This window comes from Dreissena polymorpha, chromosome 6 (genome assembly GCF_020536995.1).
Source record: "Dreissena polymorpha isolate Duluth1 chromosome 6, UMN_Dpol_1.0, whole genome shotgun sequence".
NCBI lineage: Eukaryota > Metazoa > Mollusca > Bivalvia > Myida > Dreissenidae > Dreissena > Dreissena polymorpha.
Window position 1 is genome coordinate 31,752,798 of NC_068360.1, and position 26,682 is coordinate 31,779,479.

Consider the following 26,682-nt stretch of genomic DNA (forward strand, 5'->3'; position numbering starts at 1 on the left):
TTTCATGTTATTTTAAATACATTTTCTAACACCATGTACAATAATATATTGACGAATAATGATTTGTAAACAAGTAAATTATTGCGAACACTTGATTAGCGAAAAGTTATTCATGGCGACCCCATTTGTATTTCCTATTTGTGATTGATATACACCTTACAATCAGCATACGGGATATTATAAAAACCTGACAATCAGCATACAGGATATTATAAAAAATCTGGATATTTTGAAAGAATGCCAAAAAGGGAAAATATTTTTACATCAAAACTGCAATTGATTAAACGTTTAACCGCAACAACAGTGCCTTGTTTAACAATATTATTTTTTTTGGATCGAAAGCCGTTTAATCCATCCACCATTCACATGGTTCAGATGTTTTTTGTTTTAATTACGAGTTCACTATTCTCTGACATTAGTTAAGCGAGCAACAGCCCTGCTGACAAATTTCAATGACAATTTTTGTGCTGAACCAATGCTACGTAAAACTTCATACACGAAAAGAACACGCTTTGAATAGTCAATTAATTTCTAAATATGGATATATACCGTTTGTATTACGCGATTTCAAACATATGCTCGATCCATGCATTTAAAAAAAGATATATTTTCATATTGTATTGGGAAAGAGACGCCACTTAAGTACATAAAACACACTACAGATATAAAGATACTTTCAATGTACTTGTATACTTTAAACTGTTTTTATTTGCAAACAGGCCTTTTTTCGATTGTTAATAGAAAACTTTCAATCAGTAAACTGGAAAATATGTATTGCGGTCAGAAATTATTTTGCAAAGCGTGTTTTATTGTTCATCATGTTAGCCTCAGTTGCATGATTTAACCTATTGTTCAACATTTGCAAATAGCATGGTCAACATGTTTTTGTAATTGTAACATACATCCATCCCCAGTTTCGATGGTCGATTCACATGCCTCATAAACACTTATAAACAAGTAATTATGATAATCATACTATACGTTTGTTTATAACTATAAGATCAGTGTATCAAACATTCCAAACATGACGGATTATAATACAACATATTAAACGAACGTAATTGGTACCTTAATACATCAGATGATGTTGTTAATATAGCATATAACAAGAGTTAAAGAATCTGAAAATGCAAATGCACCATTAACCTATGTTCTTGTACCAGAGATATCGTTTACGTCCTAAACACTGTATTCACATACTAAACTGGTGCTGCGGTAGTCGAGTGATAACACTCTGGTCTACCATTCCAGATGTCCCTGGTTCAATTTCTGGCCGTGGCACTGGAAATTTCATAAATGCATCAAGTGTTCCCCACCCAACTAGAGATGTAATGGTATGAAACCCAGGTAATTCTCTCGTGTATCGGTGCCATACACTGAGCACGTAAAAGAACCAAGGGATCTATTCGCAAAGAGCTATGGTATCGCACACGGATTCCTTGTATCTCAATACTGTCTCTTCTTCTTGCTGTCTCTTCAGCAAAATCAAAGGACCTTATTGGAAATAAGTGCTTGTACTTTCGTGGGTTATCATTGACTGCAAGGTCAAAAGAAATACACACAAACTAGTAAAATATAATTGATTAATGAATGATCCCACACTGTCCACTTAACCCAATGAATGAATGATCCCACACTGTCCACTTAACCCAATGAATGAATAATCCCACACTGTCCACTTAACCCAATGAATGAATGATCCAACACTGCCCACTCAACCCAATGAATGAATGATCCCACACTGTCCTCTTAACCCAATGAATGAATGATCCCACACTGTCCACTTAACCCAATGAATGAATGATCCCACACTGTCCGCTTAACCCAATGCATGAATGATCCCACACTGTCCACTTAACCCTATGAATGAATGATCCCACACTGTCCACTTAACCCAATGAATGAATGATCCCACACTGTCCCCTTAACCCAATGAATGAATGATCCCACACTGTTCACTTAACAAAATTAATGAATGATCCAAAACTCTCCACTTAACCCAATGAATGAATGATCCCACACTGTCCACTTAAACAAATGAATGAATTATCCAACACTGTCCACCTAACCCAATGAATGAATGATCCCACACTGTCAACTTAACCCAATGAATGAATGAGCCCACACTGTCCACTTAACCCAATGAATGAATGATCCCACACTGTCAACTTAACCCAATGAATGAATGATCCCACACTGTCCACTTAACTCAATGAATGAATGATCCCACATTGTCCACTTAACCCAATGAATGAATGATCCCACACTGTCCACTTAACCCAATCAATGAATGATCCCACACTGTCCACTTATCCCTATGAATGAATGATCACACACTGTCCACTTAACCCAATGAATGAATGAGCCCACACTGTCCACTTAACCCAATAAATGAATGATCCCAAACTGTCCACTTAACCCAATGAATGAATGATTCCACACTGTCCACTTAACCCAATGAATGAATGAGCCCACACTGTCCACTTAACCCGATGAATAAATGATTCCACACTGTCCACTTAACCCAATGGTTGGAGATCGCGCTTCATAAGTAGGTGATCCAGGTTCATATCCCCCACGTTGCACGTGAGCTTGGTAAGTGACCATCATACCGGACATGTGTTATTTCCCTCCTTGAACTTAGACATCTCTCACTGAAGACCACACCACAATTCAAAATACGTCAGGACCATTAAATAAATGAAAATTGCAGTTATAATTCTCGAAATTCGATCCATTTTGTGTGAGTCAAGTGAGTTAATAAGGTAGAGGGAAAACGGACAGAGAATGTAAATCGATTTTTTTTTTAAATTTAACAGTTATACGAAAAAGGTCGACATTTTGAAAACGAAAACATAAATTGAGTATAGTATTGCACCGAATCATAGATGAGACATTCCACTTAAAAATGATAAGGTTATATTGAAAAAATAAAATAACAAGGTCATTAATTAATGTGCAGATAGTTGTATAATTTGAAAGATGTTTAGACGAGGAGCAGTAAACCACGAATAGAGTTTGACTTTTTTAGAGTGGAATTACTTTTAGATATTTTAAGAAATGAGTCCACCACAAACTGGAGAGAAAATGGAGGCTGACAAGAGATAAACAAGCTTTGTGTTGGAACGTCGACGCATGCGCAAAACGTACTTCGGTGATTGAGAAAAAATTTCTATTAAAAAATCAAATGACCTGATTATAACTTTGAAAAGGGATTAAAGTTGAAGAATGTTTTATTGTTCAGGATATCCACATAAACGAATCTGCTCAAGCTGTCAAATAATAAATATAGATTTAAAAAACGAAACATACACATAACATAAATATAACGAAACAAATATGTAGAACTGTAACATACGTAACATCTGTAAAATGGAAAAGGCAATACACATAAGTATCATGAAAAACCATACATATTTAAAAAGCTAAGTCTTATAATGATGATTCTGAGAATCAAAGCTGAAGTGTAAAATTGGACATAATACGGTTGACTTCTTTCATAAAGTAAATAAATAAAAACAAGTGTCCATGTCTTTTAAAACATATGCTTGATAAAATAAAACGAGTATGCTTCGAATAATTACTTTTGCTTTGCCTAAGTATCTGTTCATAAAGAGCCTATGCGCAAAGATAGATGGATAGTTCCTCAATAGCTCCCTTGAACCAGCCCCCGTTGACGTTTCCAGAGTTACCAATGTGGAGGGCGCAGCGAGCGCTGTGAAGATGCCGCGATAGATGGTCCATAACCTTCTCGTTATTTCCCAGCTTCCCTTTTAGAACACCCTGGTTGAAGCTTAAGACGATATCCTTCTCATGAGAGGCCGTCTGGTACACAGGCACGGTGGCGCTCGATATCGTGTTAGTTGTGATTGTACCTACAGTGAAGATGACCGATCCGTATGATTCGGCGATACCAATAGAAGAGCCTTGGCCGCAGTTGCCGTTAGAAAGAATAGTTTGTGGCTGAGTCAACATCTCGTGATCAGAGGTGTATAAGACTTTCACGACAATTGTGGAGGGGTCGACGTTTGTAAATCGTGGGATAACAAGTTGACTATTGTAACCGTTGAAAACAGCCTTGCCGTTATCGACGACAACGTTTTCGTTCAGGATGTAATTGTTCTTCCCGGATTGATCATAATGGCTGTTGTTGAATGGCAGGTAAATCTCCGGAGTACATGCGGATGGCTTTGACACAGCGACAACCTTTGTGCATTCGCAGTCATCCTGTACGTAGAGAAGACCTGCTGGACATGGTCTGGAGATCCATCCCAAACCGACAATGTATTCCTCGTACTGCATGGGAATATCGGGGACAATTCGCTTGATAAGGCATGGCGTTTTCGTCGTCGTGGTCATTTCAGTAGTACCATTAAATTTGTCTGGGAATGAATAATCATTGAAGCATCTAGCATTGCATTCTGTGTCATTTTCCACGTCTGTGCAACCAGTGGTTTCATTATAGTACTGACCCATAGGGCAGCATTTTGGAACAGAATCGCCGTTGTTGCACACCCAGAAACCCTGCAGTTACCGACAGCTTTACGAACTTCCCCATTACTCAACTGGTAACATTTATCTGATGCTGGTGGACACGTGGAGATTGACGAAGCAACACAGGTAAGAAGATCTTGGTTCCATTCGGTGCCGAAGCCGCATTGTTGTACTACGCCAACTACTTTTCCTAGCCCGTCATGGTTGCACTGGATAAACTTGTCGCAGTCCTGGTGACTAAAGAATGCAACGCCGTTTTGCAGTGACCATTGGGAACACACATCGTCCACAGGCTTCGATTGCGTCGTAAAAGAACACAATGCCATGGTCAGTATCAAAGAGAGTTTCGTCATGGTGTCTTATATAAAAACCTGTAAATAAATAATAATGTATGCTATAAAACATCCTCTAAATATACTATGCCCACATATTCATAGGAAGTTCATATTCATTTTACTTTGATTTTTCTGTCATCGGTTCATTACAGAGAGTTGGATTTTAATTTTATTTACTGTTTCGAACCGATTGCCCGCAAACCATCACACTATGAAATAACATTGCATTTGTTAATAAATCTAAAGATTTTCTTGTAATACCTAACCTTTCTCTTAAACAGGCTTGATAGAAGTTTACAAAAATATTATTTATAAAAATATCTGCTTAATTTTAAACTTGTAAATTACAAAAATCTTAAATTAGAATCAAGTGATCTAATGTGAAATTACTCTTACCTGTTTGAACGTCGTCTCTTGAAGATCTATAATCGCCTCAAATGTTCAGATCATTCAAAAAGGTTTGTGATTAAAATGCACATGATTTCCACGTGTTTATATATTAAAGGTCTTACTGCCTCAGCGGTTTCCCTTACGTTTGCCGTCAATGAATGCTTCTTTACGTCACGATAGAATTACGCAAATTGAGATTACAAACGAGACATAGATACCGCAACGGCGTTAAAGATGATTTAATATTGTCTGAACGTTTAATTGTTGTTGTTTTTGTTCGAGGGTTGTTTGTAATGATCTTGTATTTGCTTCAAACGAATTAAACGGCTATGGGGAAATTACATTTAATATCGACATCGCGCTCGTATGATTATTAAGTGTTCAACACACGACATTCTTACTTCAAGTTTTGATTAATTAAACGTACATTTGCAATGTACATTATGTCGATGCAAGTATTGTTTATACAATCAAATGCGAAGCATCCATAAACGATGGGATAAACTGGTGAAACTGTTTTATTAAAAACAAATGTGCACCTATACCTTATCATTGTTTTTTGTTTAACGTCTATATGTCTATATTTTTGCGGTTAATCGCATATGCCAATACAACAGTTGATATACTAGAAGGCTGTGAAATATATGATTTTGAAAACAGTATTTTATTACTGTCAAATAATAATGGAATGTTCTGCATATCAAAATCATGTTAACACAAATGAAGTGATAACGCAACCAAATGTACTTGCGTACATCCGATGCGAGTTTTTTTTTTAAATAGGTGAAGTTTACAATTGCATTTGTTGAAGACATGCTTTTTAACCAATGTTTTATTTGTGTGGAATACAAAACAACAACGCATGCAATTTTCTTACCAATAATCTGAAAAGCATGCCATACATACTATATTAAAATTATTATATAAACACTCTTGTTCATTTTCTTCTATTTAACCATTAATTTTTATTTATTTTCTACTTATCATTACAAAATATTTATTATATAAAACTTTTGATTTTAAGCGGTATTGAAGAAAGTAAGCAATTGAAAACAAACATCATATTAAATAGATACATAATTTTGTATCTGCGTGTTTCCTGGGACTTTTTATATTATACAACTGATTGATTTAACTTAAAGTAAAAGTAATACTCAAAATCAACGAATATTTCGCAAAATGCTCGTTTTATTTTTTTTGGTTGCACAATAGATTCCATTTAAATCCCCACAACGATATGTATTCATACGACACATGACATATAACTTGGTACATGAACATGTGTTGAATATATTGTCCCGCCAAAAAAAGTGCAAATTGTATCTTGTAAAATCAGTTTTACCACCCCACATCTAGCGTTGAAATTTCGGCTATTGTTATAAGGAACATTGTTTTCTTTTATCTGTTAACTTTATTTTTTCGACATATTGCACAAACTATTCGTATATATTTAGGGTTTATGGGCTTTTAAGTCATCGTCTAAATTACTAAAATTAATATGCTATGCGATTGCTAATATCTCTACTACGACCACGCACCGGGTCTAGGCAGACGGAAGTGGTTGGAAAGTGGTGCATCCTCCTCCACAACCACTAGGCTCCGCCCATCGACACCTCACCCTATCTCCATCCGGGTCCTTTGCATGGATTTCCACCACACTCGTGCAGTTTTGCGAAACTCTATGATGATGGAATACATTTTAACTGTGTATGATTGAACGTTAAACCGAGATAGTTTAGTCAGGAAGTTATTTATCACACATGCAGCAAATAGTGTTCGTTGTAAATCGTCCTTTAGCCAATTTTCGTTCTTTTTATGTATTTCATTTCTTAAGGTATTGCAAAACATTTTCTGGTTAAATTGAATAAAATTGTATTGTTTGCCAAGTTATATGGTGCACGACTTGTGAGCTATGTGAGTATAAATTAACTCCATAGGAAACTGTTTTTGTATCTTTTTTCATCACTATTACGGAAACTAATATATATGTATACGTACTGTTTTTTTTTAATTTTTCTTGCTAAAAGGTAAGTGTCATGTTACTGTATATGACTGTAAAACTGACACCAAGAAGAGGGTCTATTTCCACCCAATCATTGCATTGTCGCAAGTCCGTTCCTACGACCGAGATTTTTCAGCGGGGCTTCAAGGTCCTGTCCCATTTCCCATTTCTTACTGTATGTAAGACGAACATAAATAAAAATCATTAAGGAGATCTTTTCATAGATTTTGGCATATATTGAAGTTTGTAATTAAATGCTTTATATTGATAAATGTAAACATTGGATCTAAATAGCTTCGGGTAAAGAAACTGAACAATAAACTCGGCTCGAACCACTCAACCCTGGAGTAAAAGTCTAATTCATAGACCAGTAGGCCATCCGTGCTCAAACTATGAGTGATGTATTTTATACTTTATTGAAGTAATCTTCGTAGTGTAAAAAAATATAACGACAACAACAGGACGTTAAAAATTATTCTATCGTTTCGCGTTGCAACGCTGTATACTTTTTAGGTTTTAAAATAGTCAAAAGATGCATATTATTGATATTTTAAAGCATGGTAAATGTTCAGTTATCCTCACAAATATCATAACTACAACAAAAATTTGCGAATCTCAAAAAAATATTATTTTGTCAATTTACCAAAACGTGAAAATGTCGCTTTAAAGCAAAGAAAATTTACGATGAGCATTCCTTATCGAACATTTGAAATATTTAAGCGATTGTTAAAAGGAGAAACTAAAACGTATTTAGTAAGACTAATAAAGATGATTGTTCGCAAAATAAACCATACACACTGTAATGAATCACAAACATGGGGTTTTAGGATGATATCATCAGTAAGCAAATACCAAAACAAATTCCATTTCATGCAAGATCACACACTGTCACATATCCCAATTCAATTGACTCAGCTGTCAATTGCAGCAAAATAATAAATGCCGTGCCATGCATTTACGTTAACATTTTTTCCTCTAACCTCAATTAAAAAAAATCAAGTTTGAAAACAGCAATTGAAACGGCTATGCAGATTAATGTATATGCTTTGAAAACTTCTTATAGATGCCCCTTTTGCAAGTTTATTTTATCAATCACGAAGATCAACATGCCATAAATGACAATCAAATGTGAACAATTACAATAGGAGTTTATTTTCGCAAAAGAGATTGCGTCTATTATTTGACAATTTTGAGAGGCATATTCTATTGAAAGAGAATATGCCGTGTGTTATCAACAAGTACACATGTGTATATACAAACTATGTTTTATTATTGTAATAATATATTTCCCATATTACCGGAGAATGGAGAGAACTAGTACAAGTTTTTTATATTTAATTTGTAACCATAGTGTATCATGTATTATTCATTTCAAGTGGATAGCTTGCAAATATAATAATAATACCTACACAATTTAATGTATTCGTTATAATGTTCAAGCAAGATAAAGCTAGTGCATTCAAATACGATAGTGTTGTTATAGTTCCAATTAACAAATCTTTGACCTTACATCTAGTGCATGTAGTATCTAAAGGTATCGGCAAAGGTGGTTGTTTAAATAAACCAACAGGATTACAGCAATACCAATTTTCTTATCAAGCAATACTTAGAAATAGAAAAAACAGCAGCATTTTACCATAGAATGAAGTGTAAGCAATCATGGATGAATGCATGTTTAAAATTAGTTAGGCTTGTTAATACGTTCGATCAGATAATGATAAACACACAATATTTGCTCTGTGTGTCCGGATATTACCTAATTACCCATTCTGTTATAAAGTCTTTACATCAGACGATTTTAAGTCTACAAAAGGTTTGATTTGCAAATACCATGTGCCAGCCTTTTAATTTTTTTACACTTTATAATTTAATTGTTCTACTATACCATATGCGCACAGAATCGTTACATACATTAGGGACATTCAAATTACAGGAATGTCGTAAACTGAATGTGTGCCTGTACTGGAAAAGGAAACAAATATGAACATTTATATATATGATAATCCTGCAAATACAGATGGTTTATATAATATTTAAGGTTGCTAGGTAACTGTATACCTGTATATTCAATTAAAATGAACACATAGATGAGATCAAAGAACAACAACTGAAGCGAGAATACAATTGCCGATTCGTCGAGACAGAAATGAAGAAAGTTGATAGCAAGAAGCGAGAAGATCTGCTGCGTACAAAGGTGTCTTCAAAGAGTACTTCCAGAGTACCGCTCGTTATCACTTTCTCCAGAGTGCTACCAAATGTCGGCAATATCCTGCGGAAACACCTGCCCACACTCCGCACTTCCGATCGTATGAAAAAAGTATTTCCTGAACCACCGTTAGCAGCATTCAGAAGAGACTGCAACCTGGAAGACATATTGGTTCATAAAAAAACACCAGCGACATCTCCATAACCTGTCCCGGATACGGACTCGACACAATGATCCGGTTGCCGAGCACTTGTACACAAACGGCCACAGCGTCGCGGACTTCCGGGTCATGGGACTCGAACAATTAAATGGATCGGACGAGTACCGGAAGACCATTGAACAACTTTGGAAGCTTAAACTGAGGACGTTCAGACCATATGGACTTTACACTAAAGACTAATTAAAATGGCGCGCAATGTAACGTTCAATAATATAACGTCACTTCCGCTAAACATGATATGCTTCACAAATAAATGCCATTGAAGGAGACCGAGAGGTCGAAAGCTACGGCAAATTTAATCAAAGCGTTTTATTATATATATATATATATATATATATATATATATATATATATATATATATATATATAATTATAATATTTAATTTCAAAGATATTAATCACCTGATAATCGGGCCCGGTCATGACACACATCTATATCGATAAATTATATAAAGATGGGAATGATCTGGTAAAAACATGCCACAACTGAAACGTACATATTGAAAACGTACCCAACTGTGGTCAAAACGTAACTCAAGACTTCTCAAAACTTATCCAGGATAATGCGGCGTTGCATGTACATTTTTTTCCGTCGGACATTCATTTTTGTTATAGCCACCCAAATCTCGTTAGCAAGACAAGTATATTTTGTACAAGGGCAAACTTGTGTACTTTTTACAATTATCTCTCTACCCACAAACAACTTTGTCGATATGTACATGCATTTCATAACTCAAAATAAGTACGTAAAAATAACTGTCAGTCACCATAAAATAAATAGTTTAGCAAGGTTGTAAAAAAACAAAACTCTTTAAATTTCCTCTTTAAACAATAGCATTATACCATGTAAAATTATGATGACAAGTAAATTGCATCGGACTTAAAAGTACAGATATGAGTGGGTGCGTGCGTGCGTATGTGTGTGTGTTCATTGTATATATGATATAAACGATTAGAAAATGAAATTTACTTAAGAGTTATCCAATGTAGTTCTTGTTTACCGTACCTCTCAGTAATGAGACGTTATTGCATATGCATTTTCATTTAAAAGCATTAACGTGTTTGTTTATGTGCGTTTATAAGTCTGCCACATTAGACAAAAGATCTTTAAAATATTAAGCACCTACTATAATTCAAACATCGAAATCCTTAATAATTATTATGCACGCCATTTGCTTAGCACCTACATCCTACACCAATAACATACTATATATATATATCGTACCAGCATGAATATCTGAATAAGCATACTTGTACAGTCGGTATCAAGAAAACCAGTTCAGTGCTTTTGAAACCCCACAATTGTGCGAGCCACGTTCATGTGCTCACTTCATTAGCACTTACATTTAAAGTAGCAGCACGTAGTATAGAAACGTTATTCACAACATATAAACAGCAACAATGTTAAATGATCTTTACCGCACGCAAATCCATATAAATATATGTAATATGACATAAGACATAGTTCCAGTTTCAACTGCTTAATTGTATATATAAACAATACCTACTTTGCAATTAAAAAAAACCCGAGCATGGGTATCTTGTACCGGATTGAAAGTGGTCTTGGTTTATCTGTTCAGCTGTTGGATTTGAATGCTTGATATTGTATTCATAATCGTTGCTAAAATGACTAGTGTAGAAGGACTCTATGGTAAACATTACAAACTTTGTTTGGTGTAATTCGATTTGCTTATTACACTTTCTTGCAGGTATCAACAATTCCGTAGCAGCAACTTTGTTTACGTCACATGCCTTGTATGGTGGACAATCATTCCAATTTCAAATTACGTCTCAAAATTGAATTAGTACTTTATAATACATTTTTAATATGACGTATAAGTACTTCATACCTAAAATTATTATATAGTTTAATTACGAATTAAATAGGAACGTACGATCGCCATTTTGTATTGCCTTAAAATGCCTTAAACTCAGTAACTTATAAGTCTCGTCATCACTTCATTCGTTTTCTGATGAAACATTTCAGAAAATAATGTATTGCTGAAAAGCCACAATTTCAAAGTAGGCTCATCAACTTCCTTTGACACAAACTCATGGGATTTCGCACAATTGCAAGTGCATACACATAATTCACTGAAATAACAGGTGAACCAAATTTTAAAATGGCCTTTTCACAGATTTTGGCATGTACTGAAGTTTGTCATTAAATGCTTTATATTGATAAATGTAAACATTGGATCTAAAAAGCTCCAGTAAAAAATCAAGAATAAAATTTGAAAAAAGAAAGAAAAAAAGTAACACTCAACAGGGCTCGAACCACTGACCCTGGACTCCTGGACTAAAAGTCTACTACTCTGATCACTCGGCCATCCGTGCTTTTACAATGAAGGATTTGGTTTATACTTTATATAAGCAATCCTCGTAGTTTCACAAAATATAAGGACAACAACAGGACTCGCCAAATTAAATCGTTTCGCGTTGCAACGCTTTATATATTTTCAGGTTTTTAAATCGTAAAAAGGTGCATGTAATGGCTATTTTATAGCATGGTAAATGTTAAGTATTACTGTTTCCTCACAAATATCACAACTAAAACGAAAATTTGCGAATCTGAAACAATTTTTTTAATTTTTGCCATTTACCTAAAGGTGAAAAGGCCCCTTTCAATAATTACAAATAAATATACCAAATAATTACATCACTCTTAAACATGAAATCAGCAGTACTATGTCCTTATTGGCAAAGAATACACATACAAATATACAATAAAATATACAGATACAAACATTCATTCATTAAGAAATAAAAGATTTTGGAAGTATGTTTTTCTTCTGTCGTCTTTTTTTGTATCATACTGTCAATAATTTCTAGATAACGATGCGAAATAAAACGTCTACGTGTTCAAGTCCAGTGTCAGCGTATGCTCCTTGCCTGGCTTAGTGTTCGTTTGCTTAATTAGCAGTTTCGTGTCTTCAAACATGAATGCTGTCTTGTGTTTCTGATCATTACACAAAATATTTTTGTCATTCTTTATTGAAGCTTTCTCGAGAAACTAACATTCTTGATATTTTGTGAAGACCGGGCCCCTGTCTTATGCCCTGTATGTCTGACTGTTTGAAGTTCCTCAGTATTTCTACGGTGACTAAAAGTGTGAAATTCATAATGATAAACTACAAAGATAAAAAAAAAAATAACATTTACTAAAAAATCAAGATTGATGGCTTCGAAGAATATATATGTTTATCTTCTTGATAACTTGATACTACATATAATCTCACATGTCCTTTACTGTCCCCTTTTGATTGAAATATTTATATGCATTTCAGTTGCTTCATCAAGTCCAGCGTCAGGGTCTCCACTTTTCCCGTCCTAATGTTCTTGTGCTCTATCAACATTTCAGTGTCGCCAAATATGAAAGTTGTCTTGTGTTTTTTTCTGCCAGTGGAATATCTTTGTCGTTCGTTATTTTCAATTTACCAATAAGCTCGCAACCAGGATCTGTGGTGAACACGGGGTCTCGGACTCTGGTGCGGTAAATTGGAATTCGTGAGCTTTTACTGTGTGGTGTTGTTAAACGTTCCACTTTGCTATCAACAGGCACATCTTCATTAACTCTCACAAAGACTTCAAAAACATTTTTAATAATCCATTCGCCTATTAGGAATACTTTCTTGTTCACTGGATATTTATTCTTGTCATAAAACCATTCACACGTATCCCGTACGTGTAATCCATAACCCTGGATGATGTGATGTCAGGCTTGTGTCCGAACATCACGGCTCCCTTTAGAACGGCTAGCCCCGCCTCTCCAGGAACAATAAGCCGTTTGTTTGGAAGCGCTTTATGTATGCTCTGTTGTACGTATGGGCTCTCTGCAAACCCATCTAACTAAGATAATTAGACCGACATCTCTTAATCGTTCTTCTTGAAGAATACATCGCATGTGGTCTACCATCTTGGAAACCGGCTCGGCGAACCAACTTTGCATGATCGATGAGTTCACACCGAGTTTGTCCCGACGCCTGGTAAAGATTTTATTTCCATATTTCAATGTAGACAGTCGGTCAGATAATGATTGATGGAAATGCTTTTCAGCGCTGTTTTTAAGTATAGCCGGGATGCGAAAGGTGATGTCTGCCTCAGAATGAAACTCGAATTTTCTCTTCTTCACCTCGAAGTCGCGAATCAAATCGAAGTAATCGTACATGTCATTTGTTTGCATAGTTGAAATTGCCTTTGGCCCGAATACTTCTGATAAAAACTTTGCGAAGTTTTCATCTACGTATATACCTCCCCAAGGACCCCCACTAGGGCGTAAATATTCTTCAGTGAGCCATCGGTTTGTTTCTCGTGGACAGATATGTCAGCGGTGCCACCTAAGAATTTTTAAAAACAAGCGTATTTACTGGTTGTCGAGGATTTAAACGCTTATACGCAATTTTTTTCAATATTGTAGTATTGTAGTAATACAGACAGACAGACGGACGAACGGACAGACAGTTCTTCAATTGTGAAGAACATGTACTTCATCATATTTAAATGAAAGCAATCGGGCAAAAAAAGTCAATATTGCTCACCTAAGCAATTAAAGTCAGAACTAGCGATTGTTCATATACACACTATTTTTCATATACTTAATATTTCAAATTTGAAAACATATATTAATACATGTAAAAAAAATATATACTTCATACAATACTTCTATATGGTACCTACACAGATCAGTAAAAGGGACTTAATCATAATTTTTCAAAAAAAAGATAGATATTTACAGCACTATAATATCTGGAATATTCTTAATAAATTATAATGGCAAGAAAAAAGTTACATGAAAATGTTTGTATGCCGCGCGATATGAACCTGGGTCCTTACTTGGAATAATCGGCCAATTTATCGCTACTTCACAGATATATTTTGCATCGAAAATTAGAACAGCTATCTTGTTTTTATATTGACCGAATGTCTGCGCCCATAATCAGAAAACGTTTGGATTGATAGATGTAAGACGTAAGGTAATAGTAATAATACTCGAAATGCAATACCGGGTTTAAATCCTTAAATCACATATATTTTGTAAAGTATCGTATACATTTATAAATATTTAAAATATATATAATTTTATTAACTTCTGTAAACTATTAATTAATATCACTAAGGTATGTATTATTTATAATGATAAGCAACCTCACTTACTATAAATTAAAGTACTCATCATAATTATGTATTAAAATCTATTAATGCTGTTATCATATTGCACATACTTAAATGTATCTGCAATTTTTCTTCTCGATTTTTTTTTAAATTAAACTTGATATCTTGAAATATGTATTAATAGATCTTTGGTTTGCGTCATATGCTATTCTAATCATGCCTATTCAAGTTTTAAATCTTTATGGTCACATTTAATTTGCCTGCCTTATCTGCATAATCATATCCTACGACGAATGTATTTTTAAAGATATTTACTAATTATTACGATAGTATAGATATGACTATAGACGTGTCTTATTGTCAACGTCAAAATTAAATGCCTAAATGTATGCGATTGATCTCAAGGACATTGTAGTGATTAAGTGAACGGTAAATAGAATGATCTCCTGCGGAGTATTTAAGAAATAATAACTGATTCAAATGACAACGTTAAAAAGGCGAATACACACATTTTCGCCTGATAAGTATTTCTCTGTTTGTAAGGTCTTATTTCTACATCGGTACTTATGAGATTATATCTCGGTCGAGTTATGCGGTCTAACTGGTGACCATGGTGTCATGAATGATACTTTTTCGGTTTTATTTGCGCCTAATACAGTTTTGTGTTTAGTTGTATTTCGAAATGTTAATTCTACTCTAAATGATTGTTATGTTTTAATGTGCATGCTATTGTTTATTTCCGACAAACCTCCAATGTCCACGACCATGAACTTCTGTCCAGTCAACGTATGTTCGAGAGCTTCACAGCACACGACGGCTGCCTCGGGCTCTAGAGCCAACTTAAGTCTGTCGCTATTAATTCCCGCCTGAACAAATTGCTATATTGCTAGTCACAGTGTGAATAACGATATTTTATATGATTACAAACTTTCTCAAAATATTAATTCAACTTTTAATGCAGCTTACAATTAACATATTTATTTAAAAATTTAGATTCAAGACTCTGGTTCTTTACAAACCTCAATAGCTGCTTATCTCATGAACTGTTTAGCAGCTATTCCCCAAATTGCAGGGACCGTTATGATGTACTTGATATTAGTTTCACATATCCCTAATTAATACACATTTACGATACGGTACATTTTTCGAAGATGCATAATTGCTAAAGTGCATACATATGTTTATAAATGTTCAGTACTTAATTACTTACATTGGCATCTCTAGCGCCGTATATATTTGACGAGCATAGCGAGCTAGTTTGTCTACTTATCGTCTTATTAAGATCACCAAATTCTCTCGTAAGTTAACATTACGATCGTTTATGAAACGGCGCCCAGTACTGTATATTATTGCGCCAATATAGCTTGTAAACAGGTGGCGAACGATGTTAAAATCACCTGGCACATTTTACTTATATGAGACTCTGCATCATGCACAACAGGTACATGAGTACTTTCAAAGCTGCGGTAAAATGTCAAATCACACTATTATTTGTTGTGCTAAATGCATGTCCGCAACCGTTTCAAGCTTGCACACATGTAAACTTATCATACGAAATGTGTGTTGCAAGGAACGACTACCTTCATCTAGGGTATATGTAATTATTTAATGCTAAACGTAAATTGTCCTCAACATGTGTCAAAAGTTTATGTGTGCGCGTGTGTATATGGGTGTGAGTGTGTGCGTGTGTGTGCGTTCTTTCGTGTGTGTGTATGGTATATATGATATAAAAGATTAGCAAATGAAATTAAATTAAGAATTATCAAGTGTGGATTTTGTTTACCGTCCCTCTCAGTAATGGGACTTAATTGCATATGCATTTTCATTTCACTTGTTTGTTTATGTGTGTTTATAAATTTGCCTCATTAGACCAACGATCTCTAAAAAAATTAGCACCTACTACAATTCAAACATCGAAATCCTTAATATTATGTACACCATTTGTTTAATGCCTACATCCTACACCAAGTAAGAAATAATACACATATATCGTAACAAATATACAACATGACTATCTGAATAAGCATACTTGTACAGTCGGTATCAAGAAAACCAGTTCAGTGCTTTTGATACCCCACAACTGTGCGAGCCACGTTCATGTGCTAACTTCATTAGCACTTACATTTAAAGTAGCAGGACGTAGTATAGAAACGTTATTCACAACATGTAAACAGCAAAAATGTTAAATGATCTTTACCGCACGCAAATCCATATACATGTATGTAAGATGACATAAGACATAGTTCAAGTTTCAACTGCTTAATTGTATATATAACAAGAAATATCTTTAAAATAGATATACGGTGTTGATTGTGGTTTCGAGTTTATGAAAGGTAAAGAGTTCAATGAATGAGATCAAGGATAGCAAATGTCCTTTTCTGTGCAGTTCTTAGCTGCATCACACGCAGTACGGAGTTTCCGCGGCTTATTTTTACATTATTACATATTGCTGGTCATAAACCTATAGATACATAACAGAAAACCAAAAGAAGAATGGAAGTGAAATTAAAACATATGAGTCAACCGGCCACACGCGAAGTATCCGTACATATTTTAAATATTTATACGCGCGTTCTTCGAACAAACATGTTATAGTGGTTTGTCGACCATTTCTATTTGATTCGATTATTAACAGTATCGAGAATCATCGCGCTCATGCTTAATACATTAGTCAATATGGTGGAATAATTCTTGTTAAATAAATTAAAAATAATCTTTATCATGGTATTGTTGAAAACACATTAAGAATCTATTATTGACATACCATAATTATATCGCTGGATATCTTCATTTAACATCTTTCTGGTCTAAAGAAAATTCCAGTTCACCTAGTCCACGCTATAGCGTCTTTATTATGAAACGATTATTTTACTGACCGCGAACTCCGGTCAGCACATAAGGTAGTCGCGAAGACGCAGCGATGACCTGTATATAAACTCTGACATTCACACAGACTGGCCGCGAACTGACCCTGATACCTCGCGGGTTGAAATGCAATGCATTAAAGTGAGGCCTCGCTTCCACTGCTCTTTATACTTTTACATGTTAACATATTGACAGGAATATGGAAGTTAGTACTAAATATGAGAACATCGCCTTTAAATACAAACGTTCTCGCGCTGGCAATCCTCTGAAAATAAAAGGTGCACGCACAAACTGTATTGATGTCGAGATTGAGTGTAAAGCTGTTCTATCTATTAAGCCTTTTCATTAGAAATAAAATTGTTTCATGCTGAACACGCAGTAAAACAGTGTAACAAAGACGCGGACATGTTTCCAATGTTCTGGTCGTATGCTCAAATCAGCCTATGGGATAAATGAAGTGTATTCATTCTGACCTAGCCGCGAGAAATTTTATTTGAATTTTATTGGACAGTTACAAAGGTCAGGTAAGGTGAAAAGCTGGCGTATACAGCTACGCCGAAAAAATACCTACTTTGCAATTGAAATTAAACCCGAGCATGGGTATCTTGTACCGGATTGAAAGTGGTCTTGGTTTATCTGTTCAGCTGTTGGATTTGAATGCTTGATATTGGTTTCATAATCATTGCTAAAATGACTAGTGTAGAAGGACTCTATGGTAAACATTACAAACTTTGTTTGGTGTAATTCGATTTGCTTGTTACACTTTCTTGCAGGTATAAACAATTCCGTAGCAGCAACTTTGTTTACGTCACATGCCTTGTATGGTGAACAATCATTCCAATTTCAAATTACGTCTCAAAATTGAAATAGTACTTTATAATACATTTTTAATATGATGTATTAGTACTTCATACCTAAACGTATTATATAGTTTAATTAAATATTGAATAGGAACGAATGATCGCCATTTTGTATTGCCTTAAAATGCCTTACACTCAGTAACTTATAAGTCTCGTCATCACTTCATTCGTTTTCTGTTGAAATATTACCGAAAATAATGTGTTGCTGAAAAGCCACAATTTGAAAGTAGGCTCATCAACTTCCTTTGACACAAACTCATGGGATGTTGCACAATTGCAAGTGCATACACATAATTCACTGAAAAAAACAACACAGGTCAACCTCAGTTAAATAATTACACATAAATTAAAAGATTCTGATTTTGGAAGTGTTTTTATTTTGTTCCGTCGTCTTTTTTGTATCACACTGTCAATAATTTCTAGATAACGATGTGCAGTAGAACTTCGTCTTGTTCAAGTCCAGTGTCAGCGTCTCCACCTTGCCCGACTAAGTGTTCGTTTGCGTTATTAGCAGTTTCGTGTCCTCAAACATTAATGCTGTCTTGTGTTTCTGATCATTAAACGAAATATTTTTGTCATTCTTTATTGTAACTTCCTAAAGAAAATCACATCCTGGATGTGTTTCGAAGACCGGGCCCCTGTCTTATGATCGGTATGTTTGACCTTTTGAAGATCCTCAGTATTTCTACGGTGACTAAAAGTGTTAAATTCAATGATAAACTATAAAGATAAAATATATATAAAACAATCACTAAAAAATCAAAATTAATGGCTTCGAAGTATATATATTTATCTTCTTGATAACTTGATACTACTGATAATCTAACACGTCCTTAACTGTACGCTTTGCATTCGATATATTGATATGCACTACAGTTGTTTCATCACGTCCAGCGTCAGGGTCTCCACTTTTCCCGTACTGATGTTCTTGATCTCTATCAACAGTTCAGTGTCGCCAAATATGAAAGTTGTCTTGTTTGTTTGTTCTTCCAGTGGCATATCTTTGTCGTTCTCTATTTCTAATGTGCCAAGAAGCTCGCAACCAGGATCTGTGATGAACACGGGGTCTCGAACTTTGGTGCGGTAAATTGGAATTACTGAGATTTCAGCGCCTGGCGTTGTGCTACAATACACTTTGCTATCAACTGGCACATCGTCATTAACCATCACAAATATTTCAAAAAAGTGTTCAGCCATCCATTTGCCTTCGCGGAATAGTTTCTTTCCCACTGGATGTTTATTTTCGTCATACCAACCATACATCTCTATCCCGTACGTGTAATCCATTACCCTGGATGATATGATATCAGGCTTGTGCCCGAACATCACTGCTCCCTTAAGAACGGCTAGCCCCGCATCTCCATGAACTATCAGCCGTTTGTTTGGAAGCGCGTTCTGTATGCTCTTTTGTACGTATGGGCTCTCTGCAAAACCTCCAACTAAGATAATTATACCGACATCTCTTAATCGTTCTTCTTGCAAGATACAACGGATTATGATCAACCATCTTGGACACCGGCTCGTTAAACCAACTTTGCATGATCGATGAGTTCACACCAACTTTGTCCTGACCCTTGGAAATGATTTGATTTCCATATTTCAATGTAGACAGTCGGTCAGATAAGGTTGATTGAACTGTTAATCAGCGCTTTCCTTAAGTGCATACGGAATGCGAAAAATGATATCGGCCTCAGAATCAGACTCGAATTTTCTCTTCTTCACCTCGATGTCGCGAATCATATCGTACATGTCATTTGTTTGCATAGTGGACAATGCCTTTGTCCCGAATACTTCTGATAGGAACGTTGCGAAGTTTTCGTCTACGTATATGCCTCCCCAAGGACCTCCACTAGGGGCGTGTTTATTCTTCAGTGAGCCATCGCCTTGTTTCTCGTGGATAGATATGTCAGCGGTGCCACCTAGGAATTCAAAATACAAGCACATTTACTGGTTGTCGAGGATTTAAACGTTGTATACGTTGTACTTCTCTAAATGTTGAATTGTTAGTATACGGCCGTTAATCACGGACCGGATTTTTTTAATTTTCAATGATAATTCTTCTGGGTAAGTAGATTTTATACGTGTTTTCAACATATTTCGCATTATTTTAAAAATCGGGCAATGTAGTGCGATTCAGCGAAAATTAATTCATCCGCAAATGGACAAAAACATACAATCACAAACCATTTAGGAACGTGTAGAGCTTAATAAGTTGTGCCATGGTGAACTTTTTGAATAAGCAATAATCGGACAGTCAGACAGACAGACGGACGGGCGGACGGACAGATAGACAGACAGACGGACAGTTAGATAGACTGACACATTTTATATTTAGGAACTTATCTAAAAAATCGATTTTACATAAGAATAATTGTCCAAAATCAGCCCGATATATTGCATTAGTCATGCTGCGTGCAACACGTATTATCGGCCCGACATACGGTCGACATCACGGCACATGTGTAATTAAAAAAAATATTTATGATTTATGTTAATAAAATGTATTTTAAGTTGTTTCGAGTGGAATCTTATTTATTCGAAAACACGTACGACGTTTTTTCGTGTGTATGAACCTAACAAGGAAAGGTCAACGCAGCCATACATTACTCGCGTTTTCTCTATTTGTTTTATTTTAGGTATCGTACATAATTACTTTCACATTTTCCTTTTCATGTGCCCTTTTAAGATTTATTTCATGCCATAGTGGATCTCTTTTCTGATGGAAACGATTGTTTTAATTAAGCCTGGAAGTATATTTGAGTTGAATGCGAAAAATGTGAGTGTAAATGTTGCTTATCTTTCACATTTGTTTATTTGTCAAACATGTCAGAGATATTGTTCTTTTCATAGACGTGTGTATGTTGTGTTTTGTTTTGTAGAAGCAGCAGAAAAAGCGACAACCAAAACAGGGCAACTCGTTTATGAAACCACAGGTTACTTTATATTGTATATGCGTCCTTTTATTCGGATTACTTCAATGATTGTATTAATATTTAACTGAAAACAAATCTTAAGGTCAGTAACATGAGGTCCGATGGAAGCAGTAGATTGCGATTTTGAATATCGAACAAAATTCGATGGAATCACAGCGGTATTCCATTATATCAATGTCGGGCAAACACGAGCCTTATTGCAGGTCTGGTCTCGGGACATGAAAAAATATAATCTGCTTAGGTGTCACTTAGCCGCAAATAAATTGTACATTTATTATGAAGACTCAAGTGAGGTTAACAATCGATTTTTCGCGAAAATGGTGGATTTAATAATGAAAAGTGTGTACATTTCATGAAAATGTATCTATTATTCATTTCAAGTATCTGAGAGTATGCCACCATATTGAACCACAACTCAAATATTCACAACACGCTGTAGGTTACAATACTCTTAAGTATTACGAACATTAATAACACATTTTTAATCAATCTGACGATTCACAATTGCAAAACTATCAATGATTCTTTGTAAATGCATGTAAATTTACACAATAACCAAAATAATATAATTTTTCATAATGGAAAAACGACAGATGGAATTGCAAACTTTGATGTTGTTTATGATATATCATTGATTAAAAAATAGAAAAATTATTTAGTTTCAACCTTCAAGTTCCAGCTTCACATGTAAGGTTACCAACGTTTGCCACAAGCTAATATGCCAAAATCATACTGCAGTTGAGAATTTTAGATATACCATAAACGTATGAAACATATCGGATTTCGTACGCAGTCATCATAAAATTCTTTAATTGTGAAGAACATGTACTACATCATTTATAAATGAAAGAAATTGGGCCAACAATAGTTTATATTGCTCATCTAATCAATTAAAGTAAGAACTGGCGAGTTTTCATGTACGCAATATTTTTCATATACACAATAGTTCAATTTTGCAAACATGTTTTTAAATATGTAAAAAAGATGGATACTTCTTTATCGACTTATATTGGAGCAGACAATACTTTTATATAGTACCTACACAGATCAGGAGGAAATTACTCAACTAAAACTCGGAATTCAAAATGCGTTTTTTTATAATGTAAAAGAGAAGGGAAATTGTGAGTGGGGAAAAGGGGCTTGTTCACAAATTTTATCAGATGTCATTTTATATATTTATTTACAACACTATAATATTTGGAATATTCTAAATTAATTACAATAGCAAGAAAGAAATGTTAAATGAAATTGTGTGTATGCCGCGCGATATGAACCTGGGTCCTCACTGGGAATAATCGAGCAATTTATCGCTACATCATGGATGCATTAGCATCGCTTATGATGAACCGCTATCTTGTTTTAAAGGGATCTTTTCACGCTTTGGTAAATTGACAAAATTGAAAAAAGTTGTTTTAGATTCGCAAATTTTCGTTTTAGTTATGATATTTGTGAGGAAACAGTAATACTGAGCATTTACCATGGTCTAATATAGCCATTATATGCATCTTTTGACGATTTTAAAACCTAAAAATTATAAAGCGTTGCAACGCGAAACGATTGAATAATTTGGAGAGTTCTGTTTTTGTCGTTAAATTTTGTGAAACTACGAAGATTGCTTATATAAGGTATAAAATACGTCAAGAATGTGTACTTGGCGGAATAGCTCAGTAGGCTAAAGCGTTTTTACTTCAGGACTCTGGCAGGACTCCAGGGGTCACTGGTTCGAAACCTGGTCCGGGCAATGTTCTTTTCCTTTTTTTAATTTTATTCTTGATTTTTTACTGGAGCTTTTACGATCCAATGTTTACATTTATCGATATAAAGCATTTAATGAATAAGTTAAAAAATGCCAAAATCTGTGAAAAGGCCCCTTTAATATTGACCTCATGTTTTACGCCCATACTCGGAAAACGTTTGGATTGATGGTTATGTTATCCGTAAGACATTATTAATGCACGACATTCAATACCGGTTTTAATCCTTTAAACACATATATTTGGTAAAGTATATAATATATTTATAAATATTTATAATATTTACAATTCTATAAACTGTAAGTTATTGATTGGTATCACTTATGTTTGTATTGTTTATAATAATCAAAGACCAAGCTTACTCATAATTGAAGAACTTATCATAATTATGTATAAAGATCTATCAATGTTGTTATCATATTGCATGTACTAAAATGTATGCACATTTGCAGTTTTCCTTCTTGAAATGTTTTTAATAAATCATGAAATCTGTATTTATAGACCTTTGATTTGCGTAAATTGTTATTCTAATAGTGCCTATTTTGGCTTCATTCTTTATGCACACTTAATTTGCCTGCTTTATGTGCATAAATATAAACTACGATGAATATATATTTTTTAAAATATTTACTGTTTATTATGATAGTGCAGATATGAATATGGATGTGTCTTATTTCCAAAGTCAAAATTAATTTTGCCTATATGTATGCAACTGATCTCAATGACCTTGTAGAGATGAAGTGAATGATGAAGAGAATGATCTCCTGCTGAAAACAATAATTTTAGAAGTACGCAATAACTAATGAAAAAAATATAAATTGACAATATGTTAAGTGACGCTGTTAAGTAGCCGAATACACACATGTTTCGTTTGAAAAGTAGTTCTCTGTTTGAAAGGTCTTATTTCTACATCTGTACTTAGGAGATACTAGTTCTGCGGTCTTTCTGGTTACGATGGTGTCATGAATTATACTTTTTCAGTTGTGTTTGCTCCTTATACGGTTTTATGTTTAGTTGCATTTCGAATTGTGATATATATGCTAAATGATTGTTATATTTTAACGTGAATTTCTGTTGTTAATTTCCGACGAACCTCCAATGTCCACGACCATGAACTTCTGTCCTGTTAACGTATGTTCGAGAGCTTCACAACACACGGCGGCTACCTCAGGCTCTAGAGCCAACTTAAGTCTGTCGCCGTCAATGCTAGCCTGAAATAAATAACTTATATTGCTAGTCATAGTGTGTCTCTCGAAATATCAATAAAACTTTCAATGCAGCTTACAATTTACATATTTATTTAAAAATTGAGATATTTAAGCTATGGCTGTGAAGAATGCGGGTTTAATTACAGTGTTCAGATCGAACAAGTTCATATACGATACTGTACACAAGTGTTAGGTGTGAGGTTGCAAACACAAAATAATTTCGTTTATTGGGAACTTGGACGTGTGCCATTAATAAATAAACGTATCATATGTGTTTAAAGTACTGGTTTAAAAATCACAATCTGATGATGTCAAGTACATAAAAATCGTTAATGATATGTTATTACATTATCATGATATATATCCAGAAAAAAGTATTGGTTAAATCTCTCAAGGAATAATAAGACAGATTAGGATTTAGTGAATTTTTTTTTCAAGGTGTAATTTTTTTCCATAGCTAAACAACGAATATCTAGTATGTTTTTGCAAACCTGGTCAAGTGAAATGCAAAACACGACCAGAGGTAGGAGTTATAGCCAGAAGCTTTATGTTCCACCCATATTTAAATGTAGTAAATATTTGAAAATTTAGAATTTCGTTAACTCGTTTTATGGATTCTTCCCACAGACTTAAAGTGGAGGCAGGGAGATGCCACAAGCCTGAAAAAATACCATTTCAAAACAGAAAATGCAAACACTGTAACGTTTTTAGGACGAATTTCATTTTTTATTGGAATGACCAATGTTTATGTATTTTTGTAAGAAGTATATAAATAAATATATCTGAAAGAACACAAACATGATCAAGTTTATTGACCTTTTACAGACTGACAATAAAAAAAATGTACGAAATCTATCTAGTTTTGTTTTTAAAGCTTTTAAATTTAGAGCTGACTTATTTTATAAATTGTTTCTCTCCATGTATTTACATTTATTTATCTATTTGACATAAAGATAGCAAAAACTAATAAGTGTATACAAATTGTTTGTAATAAGACTTTCTCTATACGTCATTAACCATCTGTGTATGTCCTTCGTTGTAATGTGTGTGTACTCAAGGGCTTAAAGCCTAATGTATGTTGAATATAAACTCTAAACTCTATAAAACTCTGGTTCTTTATATACCTCAATTGCTGGTTCTCTCATGAATTGTTTAGCAGCTTTTCCCCAAATTCCAGGGACCGTTATGATGTACTTGATATCAGTTTCACATATCCCTACTTTGCTTAAACTCAGTGCCTCTAATAAGTGCCTTTGAAGGTATCGAATGGACATGGTAAATATTGGCATAGCTGGATAGGTCTTCCCTTCCAAATCTTCCACAGTTGTTGACTGGGAAATAACCTGTATGAAATATGCACACAAATCAATAGCACAAAGTCCTGAAAATCGTCCACATACAAAGTGTCAACAAAATCCAAGAAATACTTTAAATCTTGTGTAATAAATTACACAAGAAAAATTAAACACAGAAACACTTAACGTAATTGAAAATCAATTGCGTGTTGATAACGTGACAATACTGAGTTGTGCGCGAATTGCCGACTAGTTACAGACCTATTTTTGGACATGAAGTATACTAATATATATAATTATTCAAAGGACGGCTATGTTTATCAATGCAACTAAGAGAATGGAGGTTTCACGTTTATGTGTGTTGTGTCTCACTGTTTGTCAATTGGTTGCTTACAATAAATTAAGATCCGCATTATATAATAAGTGTTTTCTCTCCTGCTGGTGCAGCTAAAGTTTCAAGTGTGTTTGCCAACCAGTTTGTGCGAAAAAAAAAAACTGTTTACAAAGACCCGAAACGACTACTGCACTTTGTCTAGGTTCGGTAAGCATTCTTACTACCAAAACCATCAACCACTGTGCATTGATATTAGAATCCTTTAATAACTGAACATGCATATGTGATACCTGTTCATTATGTAGAACCATCTTGAATCGTCTGAACAGTCTCCACCCGTGGTGTTGATCTTCCTCTGCCAGCAATGAATACTTGTCCTCGGCATCGAAACCAAACGAATCGAACTCACTGGTTTTGTTTAACAGAACACTCGTTGGTGTTTTAAGGCAGATTAGTTTTCCAGACCCAGCGGTTCTGTTTTTGTTTATTTTTACGGCATTTGGGCTTTTTTCAAATGAAAACGCATATCCGCTGTCGAAGGTGGCAACTATGAGAGAGGTTCCCCCAAATGCCATCACGGTTTCTGAAATCCATTAACCATGAAATAAAAAATTTCAATGTCGGCTGTGACTTTATGGTTCTTCAATTAAATAGGCAGAATGTTTTAAACAAAT

At 34.6% G+C, this 26,682-nt stretch overlaps 4 protein-coding genes across 11 annotated transcripts in view; 2 read left to right on the forward strand and 2 right to left on the reverse strand.

The window, feature by feature from the left end:
• LOC127836628 (transcriptional coactivator YAP1-like) overlaps positions 1–26,682 on the forward strand; it is a 205,999-nt gene that overhangs the window by 96,243 nt on the left and 83,074 nt on the right. The gene's annotated exons all lie outside the window — the stretch shown is intronic.
• The window catches only part of LOC127836636 (uncharacterized), a 255,189-nt gene that overhangs the window by 13,748 nt on the left and 214,759 nt on the right, over positions 1–26,682 (forward strand). The gene's annotated exons all lie outside the window — the stretch shown is intronic.
• LOC127836632 (protein PIF-like) lies at positions 3,374–5,275 on the reverse strand. Its single transcript, XM_052363313.1, has 2 exons — positions 5,226–5,275; positions 3,374–4,865 (listed from the first exon to the last, which is right to left on the reverse strand). The coding sequence occupies exon 2, from the start codon at positions 4,474–4,476 to the stop codon at positions 3,619–3,621; it is 858 nt and encodes a 285-aa protein (XP_052219273.1). The 5' UTR covers positions 4,477–4,865; positions 5,226–5,275; the 3' UTR covers positions 3,374–3,618.
• Positions 18,581–26,682, reverse strand: part of LOC127836631 (heat shock 70 kDa protein 12B-like) — a 15,224-nt gene continuing 7,122 nt past the window's right edge. For both annotated transcript variants that reach the window (XM_052363312.1, XM_052363311.1), the window contains exons 2-5: positions 26,299–26,591; positions 25,504–25,722; positions 24,265–24,382; positions 18,581–20,403 (exon numbers count right to left, since the gene is read on the reverse strand). In XM_052363312.1, coding sequence (XP_052219272.1) covers positions 20,123–20,403; positions 24,265–24,382; positions 25,504–25,722; positions 26,299–26,583 — 903 coding nt within the window. In that variant the 5' untranslated portion in view covers positions 26,584–26,591 and the 3' untranslated portion in view covers positions 18,581–20,122. The remainder of the gene's footprint in view (positions 20,404–24,264; positions 24,383–25,503; positions 25,723–26,298; positions 26,592–26,682) is intronic.